This window comes from Pseudonaja textilis, chromosome 17 (assembly GCF_049901715.1).
Source record: "Pseudonaja textilis isolate UNSWEBS1 chromosome 17, rPseTex1.2, whole genome shotgun sequence".
Taxonomy (NCBI): domain Eukaryota; kingdom Metazoa; phylum Chordata; class Lepidosauria; order Squamata; family Elapidae; genus Pseudonaja; species Pseudonaja textilis.
This window is the reverse complement of record NC_142006.1, coordinates 6,112,619-6,127,201: the sequence shown is the minus strand read 5'-3', so window position 1 is coordinate 6,127,201 and position 14,583 is coordinate 6,112,619. Positions and strand designations below refer to the sequence as shown.

General features: G+C 52.1%; 2 protein-coding genes across 2 annotated transcripts; one reads left to right on the top strand and one right to left on the bottom strand.

Annotated features, from left to right (window-relative positions):
• Window positions 1-36: 36 nt before the first annotated feature.
• On the bottom strand, window positions 37-9,340 carry MORN5 (MORN repeat containing 5). The gene is made up of 5 exons (XM_026712291.2): window positions 9,279-9,340; window positions 8,559-8,706; window positions 7,883-7,994; window positions 7,552-7,683; window positions 37-455 (listed from the first exon to the last, which is right to left on the bottom strand). Exons 1-5 carry the CDS (start codon window positions 9,323-9,325, stop codon window positions 376-378), a joined length of 519 nt encoding a protein of 172 aa, XP_026568076.1. The 5' UTR covers window positions 9,326-9,340; the 3' UTR covers window positions 37-375.
• Window positions 9,341-9,429: 89 nt separating this feature from the next.
• Window positions 9,430-12,813, top strand: NDUFA8 (NADH:ubiquinone oxidoreductase subunit A8). The gene is made up of 4 exons (XM_026712290.2): window positions 9,430-9,583; window positions 10,543-10,706; window positions 11,371-11,536; window positions 12,529-12,813. Exons 1-4 carry the CDS (start codon window positions 9,533-9,535, stop codon window positions 12,664-12,666), a joined length of 519 nt encoding a protein of 172 aa, XP_026568075.1. The 5' UTR covers window positions 9,430-9,532; the 3' UTR covers window positions 12,667-12,813.
• Window positions 12,814-14,583: the final 1,770 nt, after the last annotated feature.

The following is a 14,583-nucleotide window of genomic DNA, read 5'->3' as shown; positions in this document are numbered from 1 at the left end:
GGGCCCCAGCCTTGTCCTGGGACGTCCACGAGGAGGGCAAAACCAAAGGACAACAAAAACAACCGCAACCACAACAACCTCCACAATAAAAATCTGGCGGCCAATGAACCCGGCGGGGCGTCGGTCAAAGGACCGGCGGGCAGCCCGCTTGCCAACCGGGGAGGAAGAGGAGCGTAATTGCGGGCGATTGGCTCACCATTTCCACTTAGGGCCTTCGATGAAAAGGAAGCCGCTGGGCCCCCTTCTCCTGGCAGGGGGAGGCCACGTCGGCCTTAATGGAGAAATTATAGGGAGAGGGTCCTCTGGCGGGGTGGGGGTGTGTGTGGGGAAAACCCAAGGGGAGCCGCGCGGTTCTTCCTTCGCCCTCCGCCCGGCTCACTTCTTCGGCTTGAAGCCAACGCATTCGTCCCAGCCTTTCCGGCACGTCTTCACAATCCAGTCGTGCTCGTCATCATCTTAAGAGGGGGTGGCAATTGTGGTAGGGGGGAGACACAAGAGGAGAATTAAAATGCATTTCGTTCAGGGTATGCGTGTGGGTGTGCGAGCGGCTCTCTTGGCCTTTCCTTGTCAAACGGGGGAGTTTTGGCCCAAGAGCTGAGCGAGGAACAATGAAGACTTAAGACATAAAAGAAGGATTTTTTTTCTTTTTTTCAAGGCAGGGCAGATAGAAAGGAAGGCCAAGGTTCCCCTCAAAGAGAAAGCAAGTGTATTTTGAGCTGGCAATGAGGCCACTTGGGTGTTGTTTTCGGTTGGCTTAGCAAGGCAGCCGGACTTGGAAACAAGCCCAAGTGAGTTTAAACTGGGTTTACTCCAGGTAAGTAAGCGGGCATGGAATTAGTCTAATTCCCTACCCTGGACATGAACGACAGTCTTGACTGCCTTTTAACAACTCAGTTAATTTCATTTAGGTCGTTTTTCATACTGTCAAAACTCCGGCCTTTGTTCAGGGGATTTCAGAAAGCACGGAAGGGTGAGCTGAAATTTGAGGAGTCCCGTGCATTGTTGGGGAAAGGCCGTTATAATTCAGGTCCGCTCATCTCTAAATTCCATTTTGCTTAAGCGTTAGGCGGTTAATCCGGTAACCGGTTCAAAACTGACGCGGCTTCTTTTCCTGGGTTAAGGAAACCGACTCCAGGATCCCCAATACATATATTTTCATTCCCTTCTTTTGATTTTGGGTCTCTGGGAATCCAGCTTGTGTCCATGTCACAATTTCCCAGTTGTGACCAAGAGGGGAGAAGAGGGTAGGAACTGAGCCCCTGGGCTACCCGGTGATACTTTGGAGGAGGCTAAATGTCCCTTGGCTGCTGCCCTGAGAACGTTCCAGGCTGTGTGGGGCACAGGTGGCTCCACTTCGCCCAGGTCGTTGGCCACAGCTCAGGGCTACCCTGAAGAAGGCAGGCCTGGATCATGCACAGCCAAGGATCCGCATAAATCTCACCTCCAGAGCTCCTGCGGTGGCTCTGGGAAAAGGTTGGGATTCTGCCCGTCGGCAGGAAGGAGAGAGCCACCCTCTGCCTTCCATGCAGGACTTTTGACCAGGGAGGGAACTAGGTATGTTCCTTCTCTGGAGCTGGGGGTGGGGGGCGTTCTCCTGCTTCAATGGTGAGGGATGCAAAGGAAAGGGGAACCCATCCTCCATCACCCCAACTCTCGCACTGGACTTACCGGATAGGACACGCCACCCTCCCATGGAGAGGGGACGCGGGGGTGGGGTGGGTGGGTTTGTGCGTCCCATCCCGTGTGGGTGGGGAACAGCCGAGCGAAGGGTTAATGGCTGGTCTGTGCGCGCTTGGAGAGGAAGAGGAGGCAGGCAAGGCTGCCTGCTAATCACGCCTGCCTGCTCCAGGGCTCTGAATCATCGCCGCCGCTGCAGCTGTAGCCTCTTCAGGATGAAACAAGGAAAACTGTGGTTTATTGTGCTGAATGAGTTTGGGGCTCCTCCCTGATTGTTGGTAATTGGCGGCCAGGGACTTAACAGCCTCTCCATCATGTCTTCCTGCACTCTACCTGACGGTGCAAGCTAACAATTTAAATCACAGATGCCGGGTCCTGGCTCGGCAGCTGCTCGTTATCCGCCACGGGTCCCCTCGTGCCGTCCCTCACCCCGCCACACCCACCGGGGTGAGCCTGAAGAGTTGCCTTTTTTTTTCCTTTTTTTTTTTTGACACCCACATTTAAAAACGGAATGAAAAGCCCGGACAGACTTTGATTAGTGCTCCCAGACGGCAAAAGTTGTAATTACCTTCCTCTTTAAAAAAAAAATAAATATATTATTTTTTCCTTCTTTTTTTTTTGAGCTAAGACAATTGTGGGGGTAATATTAATAGGAGCGCCGAGGCTCATCTTCGCCTTGTGATTTCCTCTTTTTTTTTTAAAGTGGCACTGGGGGGTCGGGCCGGAGGGAGGGAGAAGCGAGAAAACAAATACTCTTTAATCAACTAGAAATTATCGCCCTGGTGTAATTAGGCGCTCTGTCTTTCGTGCGTGCGTACGTGCGTGTATGTGTGTGTGTTTTTTTTGGGGGGGGAAATCCCATTGGGATGCAATTCGGTTCATTCTCTTTGCATCTCCCTCTTTTCAACCCCCACCCCCGCCCCCATTTGCACCCAAGGAGGAGAGTCCAGGCTGGACCAGGAAAGGGGCCAGCGCTAGACCAGGTGGCGAACCCACCCTGGATGGGCATCCTTGGCCCGCCACCCAAGGAAGGGCAGGAGAGGCACTGAATCCGCGGGGAGCATCTGGATTGACTTGGGGTTTTAAGGAAGCCTTGATGGAATCTAGGGTTTCCTTGGTTGGTTGGAGGCCTTCCAGTTCCCTTCCAATTTGGTTATTCATCTATTCAAGATGAATTTTTAGCCCGGTCCCTCAAGCCCTAAGCAAAGAAGCTGCCGCCATTTAATGCTAAAGGGATTGGGCGAAAGTATATCTCCGTGCAGTTCTTCTTCCCTCCTTATCCGACACCCCGCTGATGCCGTCAAGGACTCCAACCCTCCCCTCTGAAGATCTGTTGCAGGCGGGGTCTGGGACCCCCAGCAACCTGGCTGGGGTGCTTTCCGTAAACCTGGGCCAAAGACCGTTTCAGGTCTCTCCATCCGCAAAGGACATAATCTTAGGAGCAGCTCTGTGGTTAGAGCTCTCCTGGGTCCTTGTTTTGAAGCCAAACAAAAACGTTCTGAAGTGACCTGGACAATGGCTCTGCCCTGGAATAAGGACCAGTTCAATACTTGAGGGTGACCTTCAGGAAATCGCCTGGTAAAATAAAGACTGCAGCTGCAAAGCCTTCTCTGGTCTGGCCTGCCTGCGACTTTCAGGCTAATCGCCATCCAGAAAGTTCCCCGCAACCCTTGGCCACCAACCAGGAGTGACCCCTTAGCTGCTGGTCCCTATTTAACCGGTGCAATTACAAATTGCCCGTTAAAAGGAACTCTTCCAGCCTGGGCTGAAACGATCTGTTTGTTAATGTTACGCTGTGGATTTGATTCCCCTGGCTTTGGAGGCGGCTACGTATCCGTAGCAGAGAGCTCAGACCCAAACCTTGGTTGTTGTTCTTTGGCAAGCCAGGAAATTCAATCTTTGCAGGTTTCCAAGCAGTCATTATTTGAGGGCCTGGAAACCCGGAGGGGTCGGGTCGGGGTGCAAGAACCAAAGATTGTGGACTCTAACATGGAGAAGTTGCCGAGGCACGGACCCCCTCCCACCCCCAGCCCAGCAGGGCTCTCCGAGGGAATCCGCGGAGCCCCTCCTCAAATGCGAGGGAGGTGCTTTTAGGTGGAGAGGCTGGGAAGGGAGATTTGGGACCCCGAATGCCCACAGCGGAATGCCACCAGGTCATCCTGCTAAGCCCTCACTAGGGCCAGGCAGCGGTTAAAAAAAAGTCGCCGGAAGGTGGGGAACAGCTTCTCACGATCCTGCCTATTTTACACCCGTGTCTCTTGGATCGGAAGGTGAGTCTCCCAGAGCCTGACAGAAGAATCATATGTGGGCCCTTTCCTAGTCTGGCTTGAGACTGCTGCCCTTCCTCTAAAATTTAGTTTAGTTTACTTTATGGTCATTGCACCTCGTACAATGAAATCAAACACCATCTTCAGTGCACATCATGACCATGAAAATAAACACAAACACACATCCTTCACCCTCCACACATTGAACTGGCAACCCCCTGACACCACACCAACACTGCACTATACAGCATAATTCAAAAGAGCTACTGCCCCGGGATAGAAGCTCTTTTTCGGCCTATTTGTCCTTGTTTTTATTGTCCTGTACCATCTGCCAGATGGTAATAGTTCAAAAAAAAAAAAAGGGTGCCCAGGATGAGACGGATCTTTGAGGATGTTTTGAACTTTCTTAAGGCAGTGGGAGCCCTAAAGCTCTTCCAAAGAAGGGAGAGGGCAACCCATGATCCTCTGGGCAATGACGTTAACCCTCTGGAGCGCTGTCCTATCTGACCCTGTGCAACTGGCAAACCATATAAAAGTGCAGTAAGTTAAGATACTCTCTATAGTAGAAGGTCACCAGCAGTCTTTCATTGAGATGTTGTTTCTTGAGAAGTCTCAGGTAGTCTAATCTCTGCTGGGCCCTTTTGACCAGGGCTGCCATGTGAGCACCCCCAGGTCAGCTCCTCTTTTAGGGTGACACCCAGAAACTTAAAACCGGCCACTTTCTCCACTCGGTCTCCATTGATAACCAAGGGCCGGATGTCTGATCTGTTCCTTCTAGAGTCCACTATAAGTTCCTTGGTCTTATTGGTGTTGAGGACCAAGTTATTGTCTCCACACCAGGAAACCAAGCAAAACATTCATCCAGGGCTGAATTAAATAAGAGCAGAGGGAACTTCCCTGTGTCTTTCTTTGGTGACCTTCTCAACCCTGGAGATCCCAGATTGAGCTCAAAAAGATTTGTCATCTCCAAAGCCTCCAGTGCTGCGTTACGTGCATTTCCTTCTGACTCCACGCCCCAATTTTGGGCATCGCTAACTCAACAGTTCTGGAGAGCATGGCTCCAAGAGGGATCTTTCTCCCCCCGGAGAGGCTCCTCCACAAAACCAGAGCCTTTGAGTTCGCCTTAAGGAAGCTGCACCAAGCGGTGATTTCAGAAACCACGGCCGTGTCGATCATATGCAGCATTAACAGCCAAAAGATGTAGAAGGGTGGGGGAAAGAAAGAAAGGCGCTCATTCACCCATCTCATCTCTCTGCCATTCAGAGGGCTGGGCGATGGGAAACCAGCACACAACTGACACACAACTGACACAATTTGTTTTGTTCCCTGCCCAGGAGCAGACTCAAAAGAGCTCACGATTAATTTCGGCATAAGCCGAACATTCTTGCAAACAGGTCTGGCGCCCGTTCTTTGAAGAATGCACTGATTACCAACAATTTCTCGGGGCTTGCCACAAACATTATGTCTTTTGTTGTGCGAAAGAAAAAGAAGGGGGAAAAAAAAAATAGCAGAATCAACCATCTGGCAAATGCCCCAGAGCTAAAATCTTTCACACGGCTTATAATTCACAATGATTAAATATACAAAAGCAGAAAAGAGGAAGAAGGGGAGAAAAAAAAGAGAGAGAGAGAGAGAGTTATACTATAGTATGCTAAAAAAAAGAAAGAAAGAAAGAAAACCAGGCGACTTTCATTGCTTGATCAAAACCCAACGCCATCCGCGAAAAAGTATCCGAGCAGACACACTTATTTATTTCCTTCCAGGCTAATAGTTTCAACTTGCGACTTGCAAAGTGGCCATTTGAACCCGTCACAGCTAATGGGGCCTGGGTGTCACAGGCCATTTCCTGCCCTGTTTGTCAGGGGGGCCAGGTGCTGCTCTCGAGGGGCAACCGGCCGCGATGCCAGGCAGGGCCGGGCAGAGAGAAAGGAATTCAAGGCTGCAAAAGGGCCATGGAAGAGCAGAAACGGAGGGCAGGGGGAAAAAAAATCTTAGAATGGAAAGGGCTCGTTCAAGGCCGAAGACCTGGGTTCAAGTCTTCGCAATGCCTCTTTCGAACCCCAGACGGGAGGAGGAGCTTAGTTTCTCTCCGGGTGGGTCTATCTGCCCTCGAAAGCCTGGGCGTGTCCCTAAATATTTCCTGCCATCTGTTTTTGATGCTTCCAGAGCTGGCCAGTCGCCTGCCAGGGTCTTCCTGCCTTTCCGGCAAAGGAGCAGCCCTGGATGTGTTCCCTCTCCCGGCTGAGCATTTCCTTGCACGCTCGCCCCCCCCCTGCCTCTCTTGTCACCTCGGTGGCCCCCTCCAGCCTTGGAAGACCCCCCTGGGGAGGGCGTCTGTTCCTTGAAGGGCAGGCCAATGCTGTCGTTTTCAATTGTATCCGCGGCCTTAAAGGAAGGGATGGGCTTTGGCACCAGATCCCATCTTCACACCCAGAGGGAGCGGGAGGGAAGGGGGCCACGCTCCTGCACAACGCCCAGATGCCCTCTTGCAAAGCGGGATTCGCACAATGGGCCACTTATGATTGTGGCTGAGTCTCTCTCTCTCTCTCTCTCTCTCAATCCTGCATTGGGAATTCCTGTGTTTATCTCACTCCTCACGAGTGTTGACTCTGAGTCCAGGACCTTGGTCTGATGGCACCCAGAGGCATGGTGACTAGGCTGTAGGGAGGGCCTGGGTAGCAGAGATGGCTCAGTCCCAGCTAGGGCAAAGTCCTAGCGATGTTCCAGGACCGATCCCGCCAACCCCATCAGGGTCATGGCCTATCCTTCTAGTGGAGCGTCACTAGAGTCCAACCTACCTTCGAGGGTCTTAAGAAGGCTGATCTGAAGGGCCCTGATTCCTCCGCACTCCCAACCAGTGGGCCAAGGGGCCACTGGTGGTCCTTGAGAAAATTTTGGTGGTCCGCAGAGAAATGTCCCCCCCCACAAAGCAGTTAATCCAGGCTGCGTGGGAACACAAGACTCGCGTCACTTGCATTGCGAGCAACACGGGATAGTGAGGGGAGGGGGAGAAGGGCGGAGGGGGGAAACTTGCCCCACTCACCCCACGCGCCTCGCCTGGCCACCAGGCTGCTTCTTTCCCTTTCTTTCTTCTGCTTTTGGCTGCACGCAAGGAAAGCAGCAAAAGTCTTTCTTTCTCTCCCCCAAACTCCCCCAGAAATGAGTCTTTGGGATCCTGCAAGGCCTCCCGCTCCAAGAGGCTGCACCAGCAGAGACTCATTTCTGGCGGAGTTTGGGGGAGAGAAAGAAAGATTTCTGCGGCTTCTGCTGTTTTCCTTGCATGGAGCCAAAAGTCTCTCCCTCTCTCTCTCCCCCTGAGAACGGAGCTGGAGACGGTATCCTGCGATCCCAAATAAAGAATGATGGATTGGTAGGAAAACAGGGTGGGGAATTTTCCTGCAGACTTTTGGGGGGATTTTCCCAGGGTCTCTGGGATTTAAAATTATGAGTTTGGTGGTCCCTGAGATCCAAAAGGTTGGCGACCCCTGATCTGAAGGACTCCAAGACTTGGGCTGGTCTGCCCAAGGATGACAGGGACTTCCGCCTTGCTGATTGTGCATCCCCTGCAACCGGTCCCAGGTGGGAAGGGATCCGGAGAAGGGCCTACCTGCATTTCTCAGAAAGCGGTGCCGGTAATCCACCACCACTCTGGTGTTCGGGTTGTAGAAACCATCTCCGCAGTCGTAGCAGCCGGTGGGAATGCGCCGGGGAGGATCCAGGTCCGTCAGCTGGGAAATCCCTTGGAAAGAGAAACCGAGGAAGAGGAGGAGGTGAGAAATGAAAACTCTGAAGAAATAGCCCAACGTTTACTGCTTTGTACCAGGAGGTCTGATTGTGAGTCTTTTGGGGGTCTCCCAACCAGAGAGGAGAAGGTCTGCCCACCTCCCAAAGAGGGGAAATATCAGTCATTCCATCATCGGGCTGATTCGAGGCTGTACCTGCTGGCTTCAGGCCGTTGCAGATTTCCGTGTAAAACCTCCGGTCGTAGCCGTCGCAGTAATGCCACTTGTTGTCTTTATATTCCAAACCATCGGAGAAAGTGTATTCCCCCTGCCGGGCCAAATTCAGGGTTAAGGTTGAGCAGAACCAAGCATTGAGATCCAACTTCCTGTTTCTCGGTTGTGTTTTGGTTCAAGGATTCCGCCCGAGCCCCCAAGGATGGCTCCTTCTCCCTCTCAGGTTATGTGAATGAGCCTGCTTATCAAGCGGTCATCAACGATAAATCTGTTTTATCAAACACAGGAAACAGACCAACCAGGCAGGTAGAAGAAGCAAGACACCCTACGGAGAAGAGTCAGGCGTGGGCACTTCTGAAGAGGATGGACACCCCTGAAGGATATTTAAGGTCCGTCCAGCCCCTGGTCCTAAAAGGTCCTTATGGGGCAATCCATTCTGGATCCATTCCCCAGCATCGTCATAGCACAGGATGTGCACCGAGCCGCTCTGATTTGTGGGTGTAGGAAGCGCAACGGGCTTGGGACTCTCAGCAAGGAAGACGTCTCCCAAGGCTTCAGAAATGGAGGAGAAAGGATGGCTCCCCATAGGCCCAGATGGGTCGACATCATCGCTCAAGGACCCCAGAGGCTCCCGGGGGCCCCCTGGTTGACTCCATACCTCCACACAGATGCCTTTGTCCCAAATCCCTTCGTATTTGCTGCCGCCGGGGAAGTAGAGGGTTCCTTTCCCATGGAACATCCCGTCCTTCATCTCGCCCTCGTACTTGGTGTCGGTGGGGAGGGTGTAGGTCCCCGTCCCTTCCAACCTGGGGGGGAGCCCAGAGGGAATGTCAGGCATCCCATTCTTACACCTCTCTCCAACCACAAAGCCCCTCACCCACCCACCCACCTAGCCCTTCCCTGCCCAGGTGGGGGCTTCACCCTCCTGCAAGGAAGCAGTAGGCCTATGCATTGCCGCCCCCATCCCCTAATCATCATATATCAAACGAGGAGGGGAGACTATGATGCATTGGACCTATTAATAGGCAGGGATAACGGCCCCCATCGCCCCCCAAGCCCCCCCCCCCCCGTTTGCCCTTAAGAGCATTACCGACACGGTCCTGCATAAGCTTTAGGGGTGATTAATGCTTTTATTTAGCGGTGCATATTAACGGACCGCGTCCCCCAGGCGAGTCTTTACGGGGGCAGCCCGCATCTGCCAGGCATTCGTGCCAGGCACCCTCCTTTACACGCGAACAGAGGCTCCCCGCTGCAACCTCCGCCTAAGACGTGTGCACCACCCCCACCCCACCCCCATTTTGCAACCTTTAGGCAAGCGGGGGGCGGAGGCTGGACCCCGGGACCCCGGTTCCCCAAAGGGGCGCGTCCCCACGTGCACCTGCCGTTGACGCGCTGCCCGCGGTAGAAGCTGCCCGTGTACTGCATGGCGCGGCGGGGCTGGGGCGCGCAGGCGCGCGCGTCTCCGTCGCCTAGGCAACGAGGGGCGCGGGGCGGGCGAGGCGGGGCCCACAGCGGGGCGTCTGCGCCTGCGTGGCGGGGGAAAAAAGGGGGGGAGGAGCATGCGCAGTGGCGGCCTGAGGCCCTGCGGCGGCATCGGCGAAGGGTAGTTCAAGGTGCGGCGCTTCTGCGGCCATGGCGGGCCTGGTGGAGGTGCCCTCGATGGAGGAGCTGGACGTCCCGGAGGTGAGCCGTCCCTGCTGCTCCCCGGAGCGCCCAGCCCCAAGCGGTGCCTCAGTTTCCCCACTCGCCTGACCTCCCGTGACCTTTGACCCCCCGGGGTTGACCTCCCCAAGCCCCTCTGGGGGGGGGGGTCACTCTTCCCCAGGGGGTCAATCCAGGTCTGGACCTGCAACCCCCTCTCCCCAATTCTCTTGAAGCCTCCCCCCTCCCCCCCTTTAACAAACAAACAAGCAAACAAACAAATAAATAAGATATATATATATATATTTGCAAAAATTGGTCATTTCCTGCAGTTTCAGAGCTTTGGAAGTTTTATCCTTCTCCCAGCAAGCATCTGACAGCCAGCAGGAAGATTGCACTGGCTAAGATGGGAGCGCGGTAAATTTTGCAAGCAAGCAAAACAAAAATAAATAAACAAAACAAGCAAATCCCACCCCCCATCCCCCCAAAAAATTGTTACGTGGACTTTCACAACTTAAAATTTTAGTCCTTCTCCTGGCATGGATTTGACAACCAGCAGGAAGATTATATTTGAAGGGAAGGTGGGGAAAGGAATAAAATAAGATTTGATGAACAACCAGGCTGCACAATCTGGGGTATTCATGAACTTTATTCATTAATCAAATTTATATAACCATCTCACCCACTTTGGCATGTGCAAGAAGAGATAAAAAGGAAGCTTATGAACACTGCAGGTGCAATTGTAAAAGACCGCAGAAATATCAATGTTCTTAAATAATTACTAAAGTTCTTAAAATGCAAACAAATAAATATCTTGAATATTATGACCCTATTGAGGGGGCCCCGTTGGGGAAGAGGGGACGAGCCGAGGCTTCTCATGGTTTTAAACCACCCCACTCTCTTTATGTAGCGGAAAGGTATTTATTTGTGTGCGTTACGAATCGTTGATGCCCTTGAAGGCCTGCAAGATGGCAACATTGACTTCCTCGCTTGCTCCTCAGCTGCCGGTTGGCACCGCGGTCCTGAAGGCCGGTGCCCACCACTATGGCTCGCAGTGTGACCAGATCAACAAGGAGTTCATGCTCTGCCGTTGGGAGGAGAGGGACCCACGGAAGTGCTTGAAGGAAGGCCGGGCCGTCAGCAAGTGCGCTGTGGACTTTTTCAAGTGAGCCTGGCACGGGGAGGGCTCTGGGACTCCCGGCTGGGTCGTGCTCTGAGGGCCTCGAAGGGAATTGTTATTAATAAAGGAGAATGTTTGTAGCTCGGAGTTGAAGTGGGAAGTATTATGGTTTGTCACACAGCCAGATCTTCAGGCTGGATTTGCCATTTTAACCGACCTATTGAAACCTTCCCAAAGTCCTAAGATAGGCAGATGTGGATGCTTGATGGTGTTAACGGCAGTTTGTCAGCTGTTCCAAGGAAAGCTGCCTTCTGCAATTGACCAATAGAGATATTGTCAATGCCCACAGTACTCAAATAATACATTAGTATGGTGTGTGGCATAGGTATTTGAACTGGAATTGGCATTTTTGTCCATCTGTTGAGTCCTTCCTAAGATGGGCAGATGTTCTTGTTTGATGGTGTGAAAAATCTGGTCGCAGGATGTCAGCTGTTCCAAGCAAAGCTGCCTTCCGCAACTGACCAGTGGTGATTTTGTCAATGTCGATGAAGTTCAAGTGGGGCTCCAGATGTTTCGGGGTTGTGTACCCAGGTTGTTATTTAATGCACCAGTCTTCCGTTCTTATTCTTGCCTGGGTGTCATCGTTCGGAATGTCTTGCAACCTTTTATTCCGTTAACCGAACGCGGCGGCCTCCTCTGGTTTTTGCAGGCAGATCAAGCTGCATTGCGCCGAGCCCTTCAACGAATACTGGAACTGTCTCGACAAGTCCAACATGTTGAAGCTTCGTCAGTGTCGGAAGCAGCAGCAGCTCTTCGATGACTGCGTGCTGGACAAGCTGGGCTGGGTGAGGCCAGAGCTGGGTCAGCTGTCAAAGGTAAACAAAGACCGTCCGTGTCTCTCTGGAGGCATGTCCTCGTGGTCAGTGGACCAAAGTGCTCTTTGCTGTCTCCCACCATCTCCAGTCACATGGAGATCCTCTCCCTCTCTTCCCACTGCAGCTCTGAGTATGTGGTAAGACTGAGTTCACTTTCCTCTTTGTTAGGATGCATGAGGCTGTGGAGTGTGGCCAGGTTACACCAGCCCTTTAAGGGGGTGACAGGTTTCTGGCATGTGAAGGCCAGGGGGTCTAACTCCCCTCTTTCTGACCCTGCCAGGCATATTTCTGTGCTGACAGAGCTGGCAGTTTTGCACGTGAGTTGGTGAGGTAGGAAGACGTTTGCTCGAAGAGGACCTGTGTAACAGACAGGGCTTGGAAGCAGTTGTCCCTCAAGTAGCCGCCTCTGTTAATTGCTAAGGATGTCTTGGAAGATAGAGGCAGGGAATGGATGGCTGCTTTAAGTTATATTATGCTGCAGTTATCCTGGACCTGATGCTCCCTCCCAGTTTGGCTTTGTAGGAGTCTGGCCAATAGGTCAGCTTCAAATGTAGGTTTTGAGTTCCTTTTCTGCTACTTTATAGGCTAGTTTGAGGTGCGTAGTGTTTCCAGAGGCCCCCTTCCTGCTTCCATGTCTCGTTGTACGGCTGTGTTTTAGGGGTTGGTGCACAGGGTTGCAGAGCAGCCCCTTGCCGTGTTGCACGCCAGCAAACGGGCCTTACATTCTGGCGTGTTTATCAGATCTTGACCTGGCTTCCAGTGCAGTTTTTCCAACCGAGGGTAAGAGGGGAATATTTACAGAGGCCCATTTCGTCTGACCCGAGTAGGAAATACTGGGCAGGAGATCCTGTGTCTTAACTGCCTCTAAACCAGCTTCAGGCGTCCTTCCCTGCTCTTTCCGTCCACTTCCCTTCTGAAATGCCTTTTTCCCTTGCAGCGCTTCCGTCCCTTCTGCTCAGCAAGAACTTCCCGTGTGATTCTTCCCTTTCCAGGTCACTAAAGTGAAGACCGACCGTCCCCTCCCCGAGAACCCCTGCCATTCCCGAACGAGAGCGCCAGCCAACCTGCCAACGGAAGGCGAATACAAGCCTGCGAAATATGGTAACCGAGGTTATTTCTGGAGTTGGTAGAGGGGAAAAAAAATTGCACTTCCGCACGTACACCATCCATGGAGGAAAACCGTGACGGTTTTTATTTTGGTGGACCGTCGATTACGCTTCGTTGGTGTTGGATGGATCTTACCTGTACCCAACAGTCATTAAATGCATATTCTTTGAGCGGTCCGACTTCTCATGCTTTCTTCTCGTGTGCTTGTTTGAAATAGACAAGTACAGAAACGTTCTCTGTAATCCTGGAATCAGTCTCCCCGGGCAGCGGTGAGGAAGGCGTCTCATGGGGTTTAAGGAGATTATTATGGGTTTCTTAATGTCCATCTTCTTGGGACAAACCAAGGGGATCTACCTTTTCCTCCTTGCCTGCTGATCTTTGACTTTCTGAGCGTTGTCGCCGTTACTTTGAGCCTTGCTCTCAGTCCTTTTCACACAACCATTCATCCCAGCCTTGAAGGGGTTCTTGCGGTCTGCAGTGAGATTAATCTACCGTTTTCCTTCGATATTTCTGGGGTCCACACAGTGAAAGACCTGCATCTCTTATCTCCTGCTAAGATTCGGTTCTATTTCTGGGAATCTCCTCATCCACGTTAACTGACATTAAGGCTTTCAGCTGCCCTCCTCTTGGTTCGCAATGTTCACTCAGATCCAGGAGGGGACAGAAAAATTTTCCTACCTCCCTCTGTCTGTGTCCCATCTCCATCTTCTTTAACCAAGGAGGTTCTGTAAATCGATGTGGGTTTTGTCAGTCTGTAATACTTCTTGCGCCCAAAACGCCGCCAGGGGCAATGAGCTAAACCAGTTTGAGCAAGGGTTCTTCCAACCCTGTCACTCTGTGTTCTGTAGACTTAACCAAGTTCAAAGCAGTGTTGGAAAATAGCATGCACGGGTTTTTTTTTTTTGAGTTCCAGGACGCCTTCCCTGGAGATTAAACAGACCTGCAGATATACCTTATCGCTATGTGGACATCAGAGCTACGGGGAGGAAGAAAGGGGCAGGGGATCCCAGCTGTGCCGGCATAGGTCAAAGCTGGAACACGAGAGGAGGCTGCCAGCAGGCAGCAGCAAACTGATGGTTGGTTGCACTGGAGATTCCCTGAGGTTGCTGGGCTGTAAAAATCCGCAAACAGTCGTTGTTTCTCCCAGTTCTGAGAATATGAACTCCAGCTGTTTAGTCCAATTCTTCGTCCGAGAGGGAGAGTCTTGGGCTAGAAGTCTGCGGCCGACATAAACAAGGCAGGCGGCAAGTTATTCGCGTGGTTTCAGTAGTTCTCAATCCTTCGACGGGTGCGTGACAGTTCCAGAAATACTGATGCGTCGTTCTCCTCTTGTGGATCAAAACACCAGAAACGTACACAGATCAGTGCAGCCTCTGGAAAGCCTAAATAAAGCACAGGTGATTAAGGACCTGCGCCTAGCCCAGATGAAACATTTGGCACACACACACACACAAGCATGGAAAAACAGTCTGGTGTCCTTAATATAATGGGCAAGTGTCTCTCTCTCTGCATGTGTGTCTGTCTGTGTCTTGAGATGATTATTTTTTTCATTTATCTTACGTATATATTTACACGGTTTGCAATCCTGCTGTTCTGCCCGTAGGTCATTCAAGGCAGCCTTTTTCTTTAGAGAAGAATTTCATCCAGGAGGGATAGCTTGTGGGTGGGTGGGTGAGCTTTGAAACCCTCAAAGCAAACGGTCTCTGGGGGTCTGCTTACTTGGTGGGGCAGAGGGCCTTGGGAATGTCTCTTTCCTGGCTTTTGGGATTGGGATCTGCACTTGGAATTGGGGTTCAGGCGGGAGCCCCACTCAGGGCTTGCTGCTCTGTGCACGGAGGAGCGGAGGGAGGTTGAAAGCTGCTTCTCCCACCCGTCCCTGTTCAGAAGAACAGCCCACCTTCCTTCCCTCCCTACAGAGTCCGCCTGCTCTGCTATCTCTG